Source organism: Myotis yumanensis, unplaced genomic scaffold (genome assembly GCF_028538775.1).
Source record: "Myotis yumanensis isolate MYYU_CA2020_CCGP unplaced genomic scaffold, mMyoYum1.0.hap1 SCAF_10, whole genome shotgun sequence".
Lineage (NCBI taxonomy): Eukaryota > Metazoa > Chordata > Mammalia > Chiroptera > Vespertilionidae > Myotis > Myotis yumanensis.
The window spans coordinates 8,930,420-8,949,263 of NW_027223761.1; the positions used below are offsets into that span (position 1 = coordinate 8,930,420).

The 18,844-nt window shown below is 48.6% G+C and overlaps 1 protein-coding gene across 1 annotated transcript; it reads right to left on the bottom strand.

Annotated features, from left to right (window-relative positions):
* Positions 1-2,575: 2,575 nt before the first annotated feature.
* On the bottom strand, positions 2,576-13,861 carry LMO2 (LIM domain only 2). The gene is made up of 4 exons (XM_070427763.1): positions 13,728-13,861; positions 13,385-13,604; positions 8,700-8,915; positions 2,576-3,714 (listed from the first exon to the last, which is right to left on the bottom strand). The coding sequence occupies exons 1-4, from the start codon at positions 13,732-13,734 to the stop codon at positions 3,495-3,497; spliced, it is 663 nt and encodes a 220-aa protein (XP_070283864.1). The 5' UTR covers positions 13,735-13,861; the 3' UTR covers positions 2,576-3,494.
* Positions 13,862-18,844: the final 4,983 nt, after the last annotated feature.

Sequence of the window (18,844 nt, forward strand, 5' to 3'; positions counted from 1 at the left end):
TAACTCACAAATGATCTCTCCCCCCAACCCCAGTGGTTTCTAGCTCATCATTGTCCTTAAATATTTCGGTAGTCAAGTTGTTCCAGATTTGGCCATTGATAGCCCCTACAAGCTGGCTTCTTTGCCATGCCTATATTATTCTTTTGGACACTTCCTTACTTTCTGGCATAAAAAAGATGTTCCAGGTCCATCTTTTACCTCCCTTGCTTCCTCCTCCTGCCCCTCAGAGATTCCTGGGTTTTGACTTAGATTTGTGACAAACATCAGCGTGAAAACCCTGGGCTCACCTGACACCTTGCTCTGAAGGTCAAGGTCTCTGAGTTTTTGCCCTTGCCAGTGTCACCTTCTTCCTGGTCCAAGGTCATTTCAAATGGCATTTCCACTTTACTCCAGATAGCCACCCCTGGGCCAATTTAATTGTTCCTTTATGTGTGTTTCCATAGCACTTTGTACATCTCATCGTTATGGTGTTAGTCTTATATTACTGTGCTTCGGTTACATTTCTGGTTAGACCAAACTCAGATATTTTCAAATAACCTTGTATTCTGCAGATGATAAACCTGAGTTTCAGGTGAGTGCGACCGAGAGAGAGAGAGAGAGAGAGAGAGAGAGAGAGAGAGAGAGGCAGCAGAGCACAAGGTGAAGGCCCTACCTCGGTTAAAGCCGACCCCTGCCATTTATTAGCTATAGGGCCTTAGGCAACTTACGTAGTTTCCCCAACAGTAAACTATGGATGGTAATGAATAGAAGTGGCCCCCCCCAGGGCTGTTACGCGGATTAAAGGAGTCAATATTTGTAAAGACCTAGGAGAGTGCCCGGCACATGGTAAGGGTTATATAAATGTTCGTTAAGTACAACAGTCCTGCCACTGCAATTCAACTCCAAGTCTTCAGACGGTGAAGTTACCAGCCACTGCTCTATCTTAACTGTGGAATTTCAAGATTCCCCGAGAAGCAGTAGCAATATTAGAGACAGCAATGACAGGAAGCTGGTTCTGGGCATAAGATTACTGGGGCGAGAGGGAGCAAACGTTTCGGCCAAATGCTGACTTAAGGCATGGACCAGGGAAGGGGGCAGGCGCCCGGTTCTCCTGACTCTGGTCTAGGGCACCTGGGTGACACACTCGGGCAAAAATCACCAGGGTAGACTCTGGGAGCTGGTCCCCTGGAAGCCTCTCTCTCTCTCTCTCTTTCTCTCTCTCTCTCTCTCTCTCTCTCTCCAGAAGTCTCTTTATATGTCCTTCCTCTCAAGTCAGCTGTGGGCTAGGCATTTGGGCTCCTGGGATGACTCACCACAAGGACTCTCAATTCTGCAAGATTGTGCCATGGACAAAAGGAAAATGTTCATCATTGCTTTATTGAGGAGGCAAAGGTATTGGCTGCGTTATTTAATCTTCTGTGTGTTGTACTGCCTCAGGGATTACGAATGAAGTTTACCCTTCCAAGGCGAGAAACATTTGTATTTTCACCTAATACTGCTTATAAAATAGTTGCATAGCTAAAATCTATTGCTATTGTCGTTACAATTAATGTTGGTATAATTAAAAATAGTGGATTGAATTCTGATTATAATTCGAGAACCACATCCCCTTTGTTGATTTATTTTTTAAAGTATGTTTTTATTCATTTTAGAGAGAGAGGGAGGGAGAGGGAGAAACATTGATTGCTGCCTCCTGCACACCCCCTACTGGGGACTGAGCCCAAAACCCCACCATGTGCCCTGACTGGGGATTGAACCAGTGACCTCTCTCAGGTGCACGGGGTGATGCTCAACCAACTGAGCCACACTGGTCAGGGCCCCTTTGGTGATTCAGAACAAACATCCCCTCACTGGCAGCACCCTACTACCACCTGAGTTGAAATGGCAATGTAATTAGATTAGTTTTAAATAGGCCACCTTAAGCAGCCAGATTTCCCAACCACTTTTACAGACCAAGAGAGCCATCTCTTAATTATTTCTCCTCTAGAAGAAATCAAATAAACCTTAGTGATGGAAGTTCTAAAGAAATATCATAGTTAATTAACCGTATAAATACATGCCTGTTTCTGATGTCTTAATAACTAAACATATTAAGACTGCTTGCCAATTTTTATTGAACAAATGAATGTCCACCTACGTTGGTCTTTCATTTGGGACAGTCTTGAGAAGTGACGACCAGCAGGTGGCGCTCAGAGTCAGTTCTCGGAGACCAGAATAGCGTGAATGGGGAAAAAAATCCGCACCAAGGGAAGGTGCCTGCTTTAAATCCTCAAAGCGAGGTCCTCTTAACCACTTGTCATAAAATACCCTGAGACACCCGTCTGGGAAAATCGAAGTGTCAAGCTCAGCATCTTTGCCACATTTCAAACTAGGTAATTACCTTCTCTCCCAAAGGGAATCTGTTTTATGTATTTGTGTCCTTTCTAGGTTATAGGTTTCCCAAAGGCAATGATCTTCCGTTTACTTCGTACAACGCTGAAGTGAAATGTGCGTCTTACAATAACAATTTAATTATTCCCCATCCCTCCGAGCTACATGATGACCTGTTATATAATTGCTAGTAATATAGAAATGTGCCTGCCTCGTACAAACCCCAGCAATAAACGGAACTTTTTATTTGACCTAAAAGTAAATTGCTTATTTACTTCTCCTTTACAATATAAAAGGCCATTTCCCCGCCATCCCAATTTGTTAAGTCATTATCAAATAAACAACACTACATTTTAGTCTTGTCGTTTTTATTGTCTGCAGAGGTTTGGTGTTTTGTTGTTTTGTTTTTTTTTAACTACACACAACAAATACTTTGATAGAATCTAAAATAACAAAATAGTTGAACAACCTTTTTTTTTTTTAGATTTACGTTTGTATAGAAACAATCTGTGGAACTCCTCACCTTCAGATACCTTAAAACTAAGGTATCTGAAAACAGGGATTCATCAGTGTCGCTTTAAATGTGTGTGGTTAAGAGTTGCAGTTCCCATTTTCAACTGAAATGTGTCTCTATGCTGCTTCCCTTGGATTCAGAGCTTAAGGCCTTGGGGAGGTGGCCGAGGGAAAAAGGGTGGCTGCTCTCCTATCCTTCTCGTGTGTGGAGGACAGTGATTGGAACAGGGTTGTCATGGAAGCCAGGAAGTAAAGAAATCAATTGCACATCTCTAGTCGCCAAGGGTCAAAGTTGTAGCGCCTCCTTCCACAACTCCCTATCTGTAGGTGTAAAGCTCCGTCATGATGGCCCAAAGGCTGTCCCCTCCCCAAACGCTCCCTGCCTTCGCTAATCATGTCAGTTATTATGGGTAGGCTGTGGCTACAGTCCATACGTCCTCCCTAAAGGCCGGTCATTTCGTCACATTTAGGTATCATTTTTTGCATTATGTCACTTAGATGCTGTGTCGTGTGCCCAGTGAGGGTCTACCACCCGCTAAGAAATGCCTCACCCCGCCCTCGAATCCCCAAAGCGCCTAAGAGTGAAGACGCCCTGGAGACAGGGACTCCGGTGGAGCACCTCCCAGAGATGCCTAGATCATGCCATTGATCTTAGTCCACTCGTAGATGTCCTGCTCGCACACGATGTCGGAGTTGATGAGCAGGTATCTGTCGCCCACGCAGAAATGCTTCTGGCAGGCGGCACATTTGAAACACTCCAGGTGGTACACCTTGTCTTTCACCCGCATCGTCATCTCATAGGCACGGATCCGCTTGTCACAGGAGGCGCAGAGACCATCTTGGCCAAAAAGCCTGGGGGAGGAGGGGGCAGAAAAAGAGAGAAAAGCTGAGAAGACTGGCAGAGACACTGGCAGAAAGGGCTTGAGGAGGACGCTGAATTTTCAAGATATCAGGAAGCAAGGAGGAGTTGAGATCACACAGATGACCGACGCGTACAGCCTTTCCTGCGGTTTCTGGGATGAAACCGTAATCTGTGGCGTTTGTGTTTGGCATAACTGGCCCCTCTTCTGAGCTCTCTCCCTGCCTGCAGCACCCCCCTGCCCCCAACACACACCCCTAGGCTGCCCCAGGCCCTCCTCTGTGGAAAAGACTCACCGGAAGTGATCTAAGTTCAGAGGTTAGGCATGTATCCTGTGTCCCCTCCCAGGGGGACCTGCATCTTAGAAGAGAAGCTGCAGTAAACCCCTGGGGGACCCGCTGACAGAGAATTGACCAAGAATGTAACGAAATGGGCATCTTTCAGAGGCTCTCAAGTTTTATCATGTCAACAGCTACCAATTCCATAAGCTACCAAGGCCACCTCCACGTGACTGTCCACGGGGCCCCCGGCTTCTGGGAGACAGAGGGGGTTGGACAGAAAGCACGTGGTACAGTTAATCAGCCTCGGAGACCTAGAGGACAAAGAGCATCTCTCTACGTCGAACGGAAGATCTTAATTCAAGGTCCTCGCTGCCCCGTTGCCATGAATCTTTGGAGAAACTTCTGACATTGAAATAAAGACTCTCCTACGTCTCCATAGACCAGTCCATGAATATTTCACTAGACCAGTCTCTGAATATTTTAAGCACTAGCCAGTGACAATGTGGGAGATGCGCACAGTGGAACCAAGTGCTGTGGTTCTCCGATTGCGGTCCTGGGACCACCAGCATTTGCATCCCCTGGGAACGTGTCAGCAATGCACATGCTCAGGTTCCCCTGATTGAGACCCTCGTTGGCGGGGGTGACACCCAGAGTTCTGTGTGTTAACGAGCACTTACAGGTGATTCTGGAAGTTAGGGAAGCAGCCTGCAAGAGTGGATGAGTATCCCAAGTACTGGAATCAGAAGAGCCAGGGGTAGTCAGCCCAGGAGTCCCCCTGAGCGCCTGTGACTCTGGTTCCTGTGAGCTGTGAAAGGGCAGTGAGCAGAGCATCTACCTCACTCCGCTGCTAGAGGATTTAAGGGAGTATGTCACAGCACCAACGGTCAAGGGCTAAGCCAACACTGATTGTGTCCTAACGCATCTCGGGTCTTCCCAACTGCACCAGTCCCGCAACAGGAAGTCATTTTCACACGTCCCTGATAGCGTGGCCTTTTAGCAGGTCCTTTTCACAGAAAACCTTTAGGACAATTTTAGGTAAGTGCTTGTTCTTACTGGAAGTTCTTATTAACTTCAGAATAGCAGGGGATCAATCAGTACCGTCTGAGAGGTTGTAGGGCAGATAAGGGCAATTGACAAATTAAGAAACATTTGGGCGAAATTTAACGGGATGAAGCAGACCTGGTCTGAGGGCAGAGAGCTCCCTGCTAGAGCCAGGGCCAGCTCGGTTCCCTCCGAATCCCGCTTCCCGTTGGAAGAGCTTGGGCGTTTTCAAGGCACCACCTGGGAGCGAGCGAACTCATTACTGCGGGAGAACATTCTATCCCAGCGTAGCAGATGGCGGAGCGGTAGGAAACTTGCCACCTTGGAGGTCACAGAGTGGAAAGGCAATTCTGGTTTCCTGACTGTTCAGCAAGTTGAGTTTGGGCCTGAGCAAGGCTCAACGACTCACAAAACAGTGTGCGTGAAATGAAGCCAACCGCCTGGGGTGTGTGACCCTTAAGGAAGGACAGCGTTTATTAAAGGGAAGTCGGGGGTAAATTACAAGACACATCAGGCAGCTAATGAAGGGAAGGCCGAAGGAATAACATTTGGGAGACAAGTTCAGGTCTAGTTAGCATCGCCTCTAACAAGCCAGGTGCCCCGGAGCATAGGACTCCTCTCTCCGGCTTCTGCGTCTTGACTTGGGCAGCAAGGGGACTGGAAGCGAAGGCCTCTGCAGCCCCTTCCAGCTCAGGTATTGGGAGACTCTGCTCAGAGTAAAAATACACTAGGACTTGATGTCTAACGTGAGCATTCAGCGCTGGCACTGAGAACTGGGGCCTCAGGCTGGAGATCCCAGATGCAGAGCCCCTGAGGATGTGTTCTTGGGAAACCGGATAGGGCAGTGGTCGGCCAACTGCGGCTCTTTGGCCCCTTGAATGTGGCTCTTCCACAAAATACCGACTTCTGTGCACGGGCCACGAAGTTTCAATCGCACTGTACGTGCGCGTCCGCACGTGGTATTTTGTGGAAGAGCCACACTCAAGGGGCCAAAGAGCCGCATGTGGCTCGCGAGCTGCAGTTTGCCAACCACTGGGCTAGGGGGCAAGGACACTGGACAGAAGGCAAGCGAGGTGCACACAGCTGCATCTTGGGCTGAGTCCCTGGATGTGGGGGGGGCGGGAGGGGGAGCTCTGGCCAGTTGGCAAGAGGACTCTGAGGTGTAAGTTATGTCTCCAGGTCACCCTGGTTCCAGGCACCAGGCAAGGGTGCAGGGTCTTGGTGCTCCCCCAGCGCAGGTCATTGGTTCAGGTGATCTGGGCGTCTGGGGGGAGTGGGCATGCTTCTGGCTGGAACAGATGCAGGTGCTGGCTGTTGACAGTGAAACCACTGGGTTGGTGGGCGCCCTGCACACAAAAATTGGTAAAAAGGGACCAGAAGGGATGTGGGCCAGCACTCACAGTAGCAGCTACTGTTAGGTTCCCAACAGCACAACACAACACAACACTGCAGGCTTTAGGCCCCGCGTGGTGTCTCATGAATATTTGAGGCTAAATGTCAGGGAAAGACTGTAACTGGTGACTAGGCCACTGGAGATCCTCAGGAGGAGTTATCCCAGGGGGAAGACCTGAACCCCATCATAGGACCCCTTGAGTCTCCAGCATGCCCTTGTTAGGACACTGACGATACCTTACAAACAAGTTCTCGGCTAAAGGGCCATCCCGAAGCAAAAATAAAAATATTCTTCTCCTCTGTCAAGAGGTGTCACGTCTTAAGCCTTCTCCTGCCCATTTTAATAACAATAATATAAATATTAAAAGATGGCTGGAACCGCCTGCACTAACACAGTTAATTAACATGTTGCCTAGGAATGTAGCAGGGAGAAGAATTATTTCATGTCACCAAGACACAAGTTAATTAACATTGGGTTCTCCCAGACTATTTCTTTCTCTCCTTTTTTAAAAATGGAAAAGATTAACAAGGCCAGGCAGCACCGGGTTTATTCTTGAATGTTATATAAAACCGTAGAGATAGGAGAAGCCCCGGCTCTTCTGACCTTACTCTCCCGGCACTTCATTTAATAAGATTCAAATGATTTGACAGGGATGTAGTCAGGGGGCCCAATGGGAATCATTTGCTCGTCTGCCTTCTGCATCGACTTGGCAAACCGGTCTCGAGCAAAATCAGGTCTCTATTTATCCCGATTCTATTTCCTTTTGTAACTTATAAGAAATTGAGCAAAAAGATAATCATGATCACTAAAACCCTACTTATTTTCTGTGAATCACCAAATTTGCAAGGACGTTATCAGGGAATTTAGGGGGAGGAAAGCTTATCCTATCAGCCTCTCGGTAAGCAGATAAGCTTTCTTCACTGTGGAATTGCCTGCAATTTTTTTTTTTTAATGTAAAATGCTCGGCAGGGTGGGCTGGGGAGGAAGAGCTAGGCTGGCAGCCAAGGGCACTGGAGTCTAAACAAGCTTCGCAGGGTTGGGTGGTCCTCGTGTATTAGGGCTGCATGCTCCACGGACCCTCTGCCACAGGAAGATGGCAAAAAACTGACAGCTACACAGCTGAGCAGATCTGACAATAGAGGGCACAGAGTTACCTCCACAGCAGCTAATGTGAAACTGGAAATTCTAGAACATTCCGGGCAAAGGCACTCATTGAGTGCTGGAAGGCGCAAATGGCCAATAGTATATATGACCTGGAGCATTAGAAAGGTCCTCAGTGGTTGTCTCAGTAGAGGTCCTATTTGCCCCTCCATGCTCCCATTTCTTTGTTCTTTAGACAGATGTCTTTTTTTTATAACAATATATATTTTTTATATGTGTATTTTATTGATTTCAGAGAGGAAGGGAGAGGGAGAGAGAGAGAGAGAAACATCAATGATAAGAGAGAATCATTGATTGGCTGCCTCCTGCACGCCCCCTACTGGGGATTGAGCCCACAACCCGGGTACGTGCCCTTGACTGGAATCGAACCAGGGACCCTTCAGTCCACAGGCCAACGCTCTATCCACTGAGCCAAACCAGCTAGGGCAAGAGGAGAAGTCTTAATGGCAACGTCAGGAGGGTCAGTTACAAGAGCAGCTAACATCTATTTGATATTTGTGCACCATGTCAGGCACCTTACCTGTAGTACCCCATCTAACCCTCACCTCCTCCTTGGAAGTAGGTATTACTATTATCCCCATTTTACAGATAAGGAAATCGAGGCTTAGGAAAGTTAAGTAACTGACCCAGGTCCCAGAGCTAGAAAGCAGTGGTGCCAGGGCTCAAACCTGCAACTGACTTCAGGGCCTTCCTACGGTGACAGTCAAAATCTTGGAGCGCCATAGTGGGAACATGATTTCTATTTTTAAGTTTCTCCTCCCATCACATTGGAGTCATACAAAGGAATAGTTATAACCGATAGGTATGCTTTGAAGCATTACATGAGCTCCTAAGAGCCCACCCTCACACTTACGAAGTATTCTGAATTTTGCGTTTATCGTTCTCTTGCCTTTAAACTATTTGTCTTTTACCCCCGTAGGAATGGATGGAAACCTGCTTCCCAAACAGGAAGACATGCCAACTGCTTTTCTGCATGGGGCCATGGAGACAGCCTCTGCAGCCTGAGCTCATTCTGGCTGGCGCCCCGCAGACGGACCCAGACTCCGATGTCTGTGGACACCGGCCTCCCTGCTGAGGGCCCCGAAGGTGGCGAGGAGGGTACCTGAGATAGTCCCTCCGGCAGAGCTTGCGGCCCAGCTTGTAGTAGAGGCGCCGCCCCACCTCGCCCAGCCGGCACCCGCAGAGGTCACAGCTGAGGCAGTCCTCGTGCCAGTACTGGTCGATGGCCTTCAGAAAGTAGCGGTCCCCGATGTTCTGCTGGCAGCCTCCACATGTCAGCAGGGACGGGGGGATCTGTAGCACCTCATCCACGGGCTCCCTAGGAAGAAGGCCGAGCATTAGGGACGAACTCATGGTGGTTAGACAAGCACCCAAGGTCAGGAATCACCCTGGGCCAACAAACAGGGAGCCTCACTCAATGGTCTGTCGGTGACATAGAGAAAGGACAGGACAACCTACCCACAGGCTGGACTGCAGAGGGGCCCTGCCAGCCCTGGGTTAGGACGGGAGACCCTTTAAGAAGTAAATGCAGCCCAGCCAGCTCAGTGGTTGAGTGTCAACCTATGAACCAGGAGGTCACAGTTCGATTCCTGGTCAGGGCACATGCCCGGGTTGTGGGCTCAATCCCCAGTGTGGGGTTTGCAGGAGGCAGCCGATCAGTGATTCTCTGTCATCATTGATGTTTCTCTCTCTCTCTCTCTCTCTCTCTCTCTCCCTCTTCCTTCCTCTCTGAAATCAATTTTTTTTAAGAAGAAGAAGAAGTAAATGCAGGGCACCAAGAGGCACCCAAGACAACTGTAGGTGGTACTATCCCCCTCCCAGCCCAGCACCATTCTCGTACCTCCAATCCCCCTTCTCTTTCCTACTCTCTCCTCCTATTTTCCTTTCCTCTCTCCACATTTCTCCTTCTTTTCCCTCCTCTCATACCAGGACCCAAGTGCACTGCTGAACCCCAAAGGAGGCATTTGGACTGAACAGTTGCTTACTGCCAGGACAGCTGACTATTTAGGCTAAAAACCTGCAAATTTCCTATGGAATCTACCTGCCACCCTACCTCAAGTCCTTCCCGACTGCACAAAAGCAGAGGTGAGGAAGAAAGTGACCAAAAGTGATCATTTTAGTTTTTCTTTTCAAGATACAAATTCCCTCAGGACATAATAGGAAGTCTCGTTATTTTATTTTATTTTGTTACAGAAATTCCTTATTCCGTCCTTCTTACCTAACGAATCCTTGGAGAACAATCCCAGGTGTTAAGGCCATTGTTAAACTTATAAAGACATCAAATTAGACCTTCCTGCATGTGAAATTCTTTACGACAGCAAAACTGATTTGGATAAAGTTGATTTAGAAAAGAAAATGGGGAGAAGGCAACAATTATTTTCAAGGGAGTGGAAGGCAATTAGACTCTAAAATCTCCATCCAGGCAGTTGTTAACAGTGAGCTCGCGGTATGTGTTCTTTCATTAGGAAGTCATACAGCTTCTGACTTTGCTTAACTCGAATCTGAATACTTCCGTTTTTACATTTTAAAATAGATGACGTTATTTGCCAAAGGGCAAAAAAAAAAAGAGTAGAAGAAATGATTCTAGCACCAAATGGGACGCAGGAAAGACCCAATACCTGTTGATTTGTAAATAATTAACAAGTGCTCTTTGAACCTTCCTCAAACACGAATCTACTTTTAAAGTATCTATTCTGTACTTTTTTTTTTTTTAATAGACCTGCTTCCAACTGGGAAATTCCCAAAGGGAAATTACCCCTGGGTACCTTGAGGGTATAACTCTGTATCTCCTAACTGGCACTATCCTACCGGGAGACCTTGTGGCTTGACTGGCCTGTGCCCACCGAGCTCAGCACCCATTACACTTAAGGGCTATGAGGCCCAGGTCATCTGTGTTGGTGACACACTGTGACAGCTTCAGGTGGCTCTGTCTGTACGCGCACCCCTCCCTGTGACTCTGTGGGAAAACTGAAACCAAGCCCAACCTCTGCAGATGGAGTGTCGAGACCCTTCATGAGATTATTTCCTTTTAGGACAAGGAAGTGTGAAACCCGAGCCAGTTTTCTTCTAAAAACTCCAGACTTTAAAATAGTTTTAAGAGCTCGCCGAAGCCTGACTTGCTTTTCTTCGTTTCCATGGATTAGGCATAAATAAGGCTTTCCATTCTTCCTTCTGAAAAAAAAAATAATGTCCCCAGCCTTTTCCTGTGCATCAACTCAGAATTGCATCTCTTCTCTTTCCACAGTCCCTGGTCTTACTCGGGGCTTTCAAGAAACACTAAGGTCGTGGTCGGCAAACTGCGGCTCGCGAGCCACACGCGGCTCTTTGGCCCCTTGAGTGTGGCTCTTCCTAAGCCTCAGGAGCACCGTAATTAAGTTAATAACAATGTACCTACCTATATAGTTTGAGTTTAAAAAATTTGGCTCTCAAAAGAAATTTCAGTCGTTGTGCTGTTGACATTTGGCTCTGCTGACTAATGAGTCTGCCGGCCACTGCGCTAAGGGAACCTGTTCAACATCGCTGGATGCCTTGATGCTGATGCTGCCAGCCAACTGTGAAAGAGGAGAATTTGCACTTAGCCGGTGCAAAAACTGTTGGAATTAAAATGAATTTCTCTTGTTACTCACGGGGAGGTGCTGGGGCCACCGACTGCATAGAAGAGAAAACCCGTGTTCATGGATTCTGGCTGTCTTTCTGTCTAAACACTTCATTTGCATATGCCTAGGCAAGTTTCTATCTGTAATTTGGCGATGCTGGTCACACTGACCCAACTTGGCTTTGAGTAAGTACACAGTGAAGCTGGTAGGATAGCGGTCTACAGTAGAGATATTAAGCAAAACAGCTATTGTGATGGCCCTAGATAGGAAAGGACAGGATAAGATATTGGCTCTACCTATCTTCCTATAATTAATGACAATACCGTACTATCTTTGGTGGATGTTCCAAGCCAATAACTGTGTGGGATTCACCTTCCAAATAATATTTCATAATCCCCCCTAGAACCTATCTGAATATTACACCTGAGTGCACCTCATCCAGGATTTCTGGGATAATTTCCTGACCATTTCTGAGAGAGAGGGGATGTGCTGCAGTAATTCCTCAACAAGCTGGTCCATCTTCCATTAGCGCCTATCCTCCTTAGCCAAGGGAGAGGCACAGGATGAGTAAGCATCCTTCAGTAGGTGCCTGCTGTGTTATGAGGTTAGAATGTTTCAATTTCCTAATCTCAGAGAAAAAGCACAAACTTTAAAAAGGGCAAACTTCCTTCAGGGAACTGAAACCACCAGATTTATCTTCTAATAAAAGGATTAGTGGCTACATTCGGCTGATCTATCCAATTCACTCTTATTGTATTACTATGGTCTTGCCCAGCCTCTGAGAACTCAGAGCTAAGTTGGAATTCTAGGTTTGTGGGGGGTGGGTGGGGGGGGGGGGGGGAAGTGAGCAAACCACCCTTTAAACCTAGTGTCCGCATATGTATGAAAAGGAATGTTATTTTTCTCCTGAGAATATAAGGAAGCTGGGTGTTGTTTTTTTGTTAGAACAAACCTAACTCGGTATAGAACTGGTGCCTGAACCTTCAAGATTGAATAGTGATGTTTATGTTCTCATTGGATCATGGCACTTCCTGTGTTTTATGAGAACATGCTGAGCTTTTATGCTGGTAACCGAGGGTAAAACCCAGGTATATAAACACCATAGAAGGCTGAAATGGGGGGGGAAGGGGAGACTTCAATCAGGAAAGCACAATTCTTTTAAAGCAGGAAAAGGAAAGAAAACAAAACAAAACAAATGCCTCTTAAAAGCACAAATGGACAAGTCATTAACCAGCTCCTTTGGTCTGTGTAACAAATCCCTTCAAAGGATTAGATGGGGGACTTCAAAGGAATAAAAATTCTCAAAACCAGACAGCTAATGAATCTTAAAAGCGCATTTGCTCGGACGGGAAAACGGTGTTTTAAACAACCCTTTCCCCCCACGTTAACACTAGGGGCTGGGCTGGAGACGCAGGGGCTGGGCGCAGGGAAACACTTCCAACCAGTAAGAGGCTCAGAAAGCAGATGCGGCAAAAGCTCTTGAGAGCTCTGGCCCCAACCCCTCGGAGGCTGTGATGAAAGCTGTGAGGCTCCGATCCCCAGAAACATTCACCTAGACACCAAGTGTACACTAACTTTCCAGGTTCACAGGCCCCCATCGGAGGACTCCCCTCCCCTCCGGCGGCCAGAGCGAGCTCCGAGATGGACGCTCACACCCCCTCCCCTGCCGGTCCCCGGCTCTGCTGGCGGCTGCTCCACCTGCGGACCGGGAAGGAGGCCGGGAAGTGGGCTGTCGGGCGCTGGGGAAGCCCCCCTTGGAATGTCCCCCTTTCCAGGACCAAATGGACAAAGAGAAAGGGTTCCGAGCAGGAGCGAGAGGGGCGAAGGGCGCAGAACCAAGCCCTCGGCGCTCTCGGGACTGCACCTGCGCGCCTCCGCGCTCCCCGGGTGCCCGCTCCGGTGCAAACTTTCTGGCCCGCGGTGGCTTTGGGGAGCCTCCCGGGGAGAGGGGAGCAACCGGCACGGGCGCCAGGCTGACCCCCTCTCCCTCCCTCCCGCCCGCCGCCCAGCCCCCTTCCCAGTCCCCCCAGGGTCACCGCGAGCAAGGAGAGCCCCGAGCGAGGCAGAGGGAGCCAAGGGCACGCCGCGGGCGCGCACCTGGAGCCTTGGCGCCAGCCGCCCCGCTCCCCGCCTCCCAGGGGCGCGAGGTCGCGGGCACCGCGCTCCCCGCTGGCAGGGGCGCTACACTTACTCAGACGGGTCCAGGCTCTTCCTCTCGATGGCCGAGGACATTGGGGAGGGAGGTGGCGTGCCAGGCGGCGGGGGCGCTCCCTTTGTGGCTCGGTGCTGGCCGGCGGCCGGGACTCGGACCCCCTCGGGTGCTCGGGCGCCGCTGCTCCTGCGCCTCTTCTGGCCGGGGCGCTCGGGCGGCGAGCTCGCCCCTCCGCGCTCAAGGACAGTCACCGCGCTCCCTTCAAACGCCAAAGAGAGAGAGCGAATCACCGGGCTGCCGGCGCGCCGCGGCCGAGGCGGGGGACCGGGGCGCGCAGCCTGGCCCCGGCGGCTGCAGCTGCTGCTGCTGCTCAGGACTTAACCTTCCATCCCGGTCCCGCCGGCCGCCGCCGCCGCCGCCGCCGCCGCCCGGTCCGGTCCGGCTCGGCTCGCGCGCGGTCGCACGCTCTGCGCCGCCCGCGGGATGGTGCGCGCCCGCCTGGCCGCCCGGAGCCCCTCGCACCTTCCCCCCGGGGCGCGGCGCGCAGCTCGCCGCCGAGGGCAGGGAGGGGGCGGCGGCCTGGGGGCGGGGAGGGGATCGCGCCTCTCTCCCTGGGCTCCCCCCTCTCTCGGGAAGGTCTATTTTCGCTCAGCTTCCCTCTGTCTCTGGTTTCATTTCCTTTTCCTGATCACGATTCAAATACAATAGAAGGAAATCACATTTAAAGGGACAGCTGCCCGGTAGCCCCCACCCCCATTTTTTCTTTTTTTTTTTTTAATGGGGCTCCTGGGGATTTGCAATACAAACAGCAGCAGCAGCAGCAGCAGCAGCAGCAGCAGGACAGACTTGGCTTCTTAAAGGGGCCAGCGTTGGGGACAGGGAGTCGCTCAGTGAACCTCTCTCCTTGGAGAGGCGGCTGGGCTGCCTCTAATGATTCCCAGGGCTTCCCCTCTTCGCTTCCCTTTTGGTTAATGAAGGCTATAAAAGTAACCAGCGGGCTGCTCAGGAAGAAAGAAAAGGCAAGAATGTGAAATAAGCACATACAGAAATGCAAGCGTCCCGAGTGGCTTCCGCGCCCGTCCGGGGTTCGAGGTCCCAGGTCCCAGGACCGCGGTTGTGCTGCGCGGGTGCCCGGGGCAGCGCGGCTCTGCGGGCCGCGGGCGTGCGTTCGCTCTCCAGACAGGCGACTGGAGCTGTGCAAGCGAGGACTGCGCGGGCCGGGTCTGCCTGAGCGCCGCCAGGGCTGCTAATCCCAGAGGGAGGGTGGTTGGGAGGGACCACGCTGGTCTAGTCTCCTCTCCTCTCCATCTGCTGGCGGCCGAATTCCCTCCCTCAGCATCTTTCAAAAACCAGACTCCTGCGGCTAACCTGCCCGCCACCCCCCCCCCCTCCCGCCCCCGTAAAATGCCAGCCATACTCCCTGCACAAGAGAAAGTGCCTTTCCGCTGATGGAGAGCAATGAATGATCAAGAGACCATTTTGCCCTGGGTCAGGGGAAGAGGAAAAAGCCAGACTTGATTTTGGAGTTCAGTTTTCCCCTCTAACCTCAAGGGCAAATTCTGGGAAGAGGGGGGAGATACAGAAGGGGAGAGGAAGCTAATCGTCTGCCCTTCTGTGTAGAAAAACTTTGGGTCCCTTGGGCCATGTCAGAGTTCCTTCAAAAGGACCACATTCAGAAATTATTATTAAAGGCCCATTTGTGCATGACGCGCCCGTCACCAGTCTTGTAAAGAGGAAACTGCCAAGTACGTTCAGACGCTGCAGGGTGTTTTTATAATGAACGGTCTGGGTCACAGTAATAGTCATTTTGCTCCCATTTCACAGATGGCAATGAAGGGCCTGGGTGAGTTCGCCTTGGAATGTTGTGGCCGAAGTCAGAAGTGAATCCCTGGACATGTCCTTTTCCCTGTTCAGAGCCAAATCCTCACTGACTTCTTACAAGTAAAACCAGAATTCACTATTGTGTGCATGTCCAAAGCTGGGGTCCCTAATGGGCACAATTAAAATCCGTCCCTGTGTGTGAGTGTGGAAAGGAAGCCTTAAGAGCAGCTTTGGGTCCAAGTCAAGCCTTAGTATGTAAAAAGACATTCTCCTGATCAGATTCTTCTGGGTGTTTTTTTCCCCCAATCTTTCTTTAGATCCTTGTCTTTCATTAAAAAGGAAAACCCCTAGAATTTCTTAGGCCAGCCTAAATTCTGTGACAAACATGTAAACTACCACTCTCCGATCAGAAATGAAAATGAACATATAGGTTGTGATCGACAGTTTACATCCTTACAGCCTACATGTCAGTGTGGTGGTCAAATGCCAGGACTTGGGAACCGCACTGCCTGGGTTTGATGTAGCCTCTTATTTAACAGCCAGTGTGGCCTAGGAAAGTTCCGTAGCCTGAGCAGCCAGTATTGGGCCGTGGCTCCAGAGTCAGACGGCCTGTGTCCCACCTGTGTGAACCTGGCCTCGCAGCAGGAATTGAAACTCATCTATACAATGGGGGTGCCAGACCTACTGCTTCCGTTGTTGTGAGGACTAAATGAGTGACTGCCTGCAAAGTGTGAGACACAGACTTGTAGTGGAGTGGGGGTAATAACATATGAGATGAAATGCATAGAAAGCACTTGGCGTATATTAAGTGCTCATAACTGGCAGCTGCTATGTTAGAGCAAAGACATCCTCGGGAGAATTTAAAGAGAGCTTGAATCCAGCAATTCCACTTCTGGGTATTTATCTGAAGAAAACAGAAACTGCAAGTCCTGCCCTAGCCAGTTTGGCTCACTGGATAGAGCGTCGGCCTGCGGACTCAAGGGTCCCAGGTTCGATTCCGGTCTAGGGCATGGACCTTGGTTGCGGGCACATCCCCAGTAGGGGGTGTGCAGGAGGCAGCTGATCGATGCTTCTCTCTCATCGATGTTTCTAACTCTCTATCCCTCTCCCTTCCTCTCTGTAAAAAATCAATAAAAATAAAAAATAAAAGAAACAGCAAGTCCAAAAGATATATGCACCCCAATGAACATGGTGCCTTATTTACAATAGCCAAGATATGAAAACAATCTAAATGCTCATCATTAGGTGAATGGATAAAGAAAATCCTATATAATAAAAGCCTAATATGCTAAGTGTCCAGTTGTCCAGTCAGCCATTCAACCAATCAAAGGGCAATATGCTAATGATATGCTAAAGCCACTCAATTGCTCGCTATGACATGCACTGATGTGACCACCAGGGGGCAGACGCTCTGACCAGTAGGTTAGCTTGCTGCTGAGTGAGACAGGCCGGGGACCCTCCCACGGTCCCTCCCCAGCTAGCCACCCTCCTGCATCCCGGCCTGAGCCCTCTCACAATCCAAGCTGAGGGGTCTCCCTCCCCCCGCCCACCCGAGTGCACAGATTTCATGCACAGGGCCTCTAGTGTTGTATATTAGTTAGCCATAAAAAAGCAGGAAATCCTGCCATTTGTGACAACATGGATGGAACTTGAGCTTTATGCTAAGTGATATAAGTCAGACAGAGGAAGACCAAATACTGTATGATCTCACTTATACTAGTATGTGGAATCTTAAAAATAAAAAATAAAAGCCTAACTCATAGATATAGAGAACAGACTTGTGGTTGCCAGTGGGTGGTGTTGGTGTGTGTGAGCGACGTGGGCGAAAGGAGTCAAAAGGCACCAACTTCCAGCTATAAAATAAGTAAGTACTGGGTATGTAATGTACAGCATAGTGACTGTAGTTAATACTGTGTGTTTGAACATTGCTAAGAAAGTAGATCCTAAAAGTCTTCATCATAAGAAAAAAAAAATTGTAACTACGTATAATGACATGTTACCTAGACTTATTGTGGTGACCATTTCTACAAACACTGAATCATCGTGTTGTACACCTGAAACTAGTATGATGTATGTCATTTATATGTCAAAAAATAAATACACAAATAAAGCTTGAAATTAAATTTGAAGACAAGAATTTCCCACCCAAATTAAAATCAGTTTTCTATTTTTAAAAAGCAAAACAGAGCAGGGTCCCTTTACCTCACCTCTGATTGCTGCTCAACAAAACATAAGCATTTTCCATTTTAATGTTCACTACCTTGGTGAGTAGGTGATACTCTTGGAACTGCTTGCTCTTATTAAATCTGATAAGTTGCTGACCTCCTTGCCACTGTTTTGCATGGGGCTCAAGTTAGTTGTTAAAATAAATATAATCCTTGGGTTCCAGGAGGTAACTTCTGAACAACCAACTTTGGGGCATAAAGTTTCCTTTGAATAATCGGCTCCTGTTTTGACCCGAGTGCGTAAAGAAAAGAGTGATTACTGCCGGTGACTTTGGGTCAGTTTCTTATCTTTCACAACTCTTTGGGGAGAACTTCCTTAGAGAAGGCGAATATTTGAAATGGTATCTTCAGATTTCAATTTCACACACAGTGGTTGGAAGAAATAACTGCCGACCGGTGGGATTTCATTTCTATTCAACGGGCAATTGAATTGCTCAAATTTAAGCTTAACATTTAGAATCAAGTCTCAAAATGCGCTTTTATTATGAATAATTTTAAAGCCATCATGACCTTATTATATCTTTCCACAACAACCTTATACCCTACGCAAAAGGGGGACTCAGTAACTATGAGGCGACTGGAACGTGTAAAACGGTTCTTTAGAGTTGGGGAAATCCAAGCTTGAGGCCTACCCAGTGGGTTTGCAATTTAATTCCTTCTTCCCCTCCCCTCACTCCTTGCCACTCTTAAATACCCTACATTTAGAAATTTTCCAAGTTTTCCTTCCGGAACACGAATGTCAGAAGGAAACCAAATCAGTCTACATGATGAACCTGACCCCAGGTGGCTCACTTCTTCCCTGTTGGCATTTTCTATTCTTTTTACTTATTACATTTACAATTGTTTCCTAGGGAAGAGCAGCTTCAAGTGACTAAGGCGACATTTCTTTGCGAAAACGGACTTCTAATAGAAATAAAAATGCAAATGTCATTGGGAAAATGCCAAGGATGACAATTTACTTCTTTTATTCTTTTTCCTAAACCTTAGAAGCCAAGTTGCCTCACATACCTGTTAGCTGTGACATTCTCATATAGGAACAAAAATAAAGCTTTGTTTTGATATGGCTTCAGTTCCCGTGCAAAATTCTTAAACTCCTCAATTGTCACAGGCATCTGGCTCCCAAACGTATTTCAGAACATTTCAGGGCCGGTGGATGGACATGTTTTCACAGAATGTTCAACCTCTTAGTAACTTACTGATAAATCAATCAGGTTTCCTATCTAGTAGAAAAGAGACCCTCTCCCCCAAATCCAAAGAAAATCCATATCAACTGAGTTTAGGAAAAATAAGCATAGGTGTCAGACAGGCATAGCTCACCTGCTGACCAGCTGTGTGATTTGGGGGAAGTTGCTTCACCCCTCTGAATCTCAGTTTCTCTATCTGTTCATGAAAGCAATCATAACGCTCAGCAGGGCTAGAACTAGGGCAAGGCCACTGGGATGCCAGCTCACCT

Excerpts from the sequence above, each read along its gene's own strand:
- LMO2 (XM_070427763.1), bottom strand. Across the intron at positions 8,916-13,384 it reads AAGAGCCTGGACCCGTCTGA|GGAGCCCGTGGATGAGGTGC; the intron begins GTAAGTGTAGCG and ends CCTTCTTCCTAG. Across the intron at positions 3,715-8,699 it reads TGCCGGAGGGACTATCTCAG|GCTTTTTGGCCAAGATGGTC; the intron begins GTACCCTCCTCG and ends CTCCTCCCCCAG.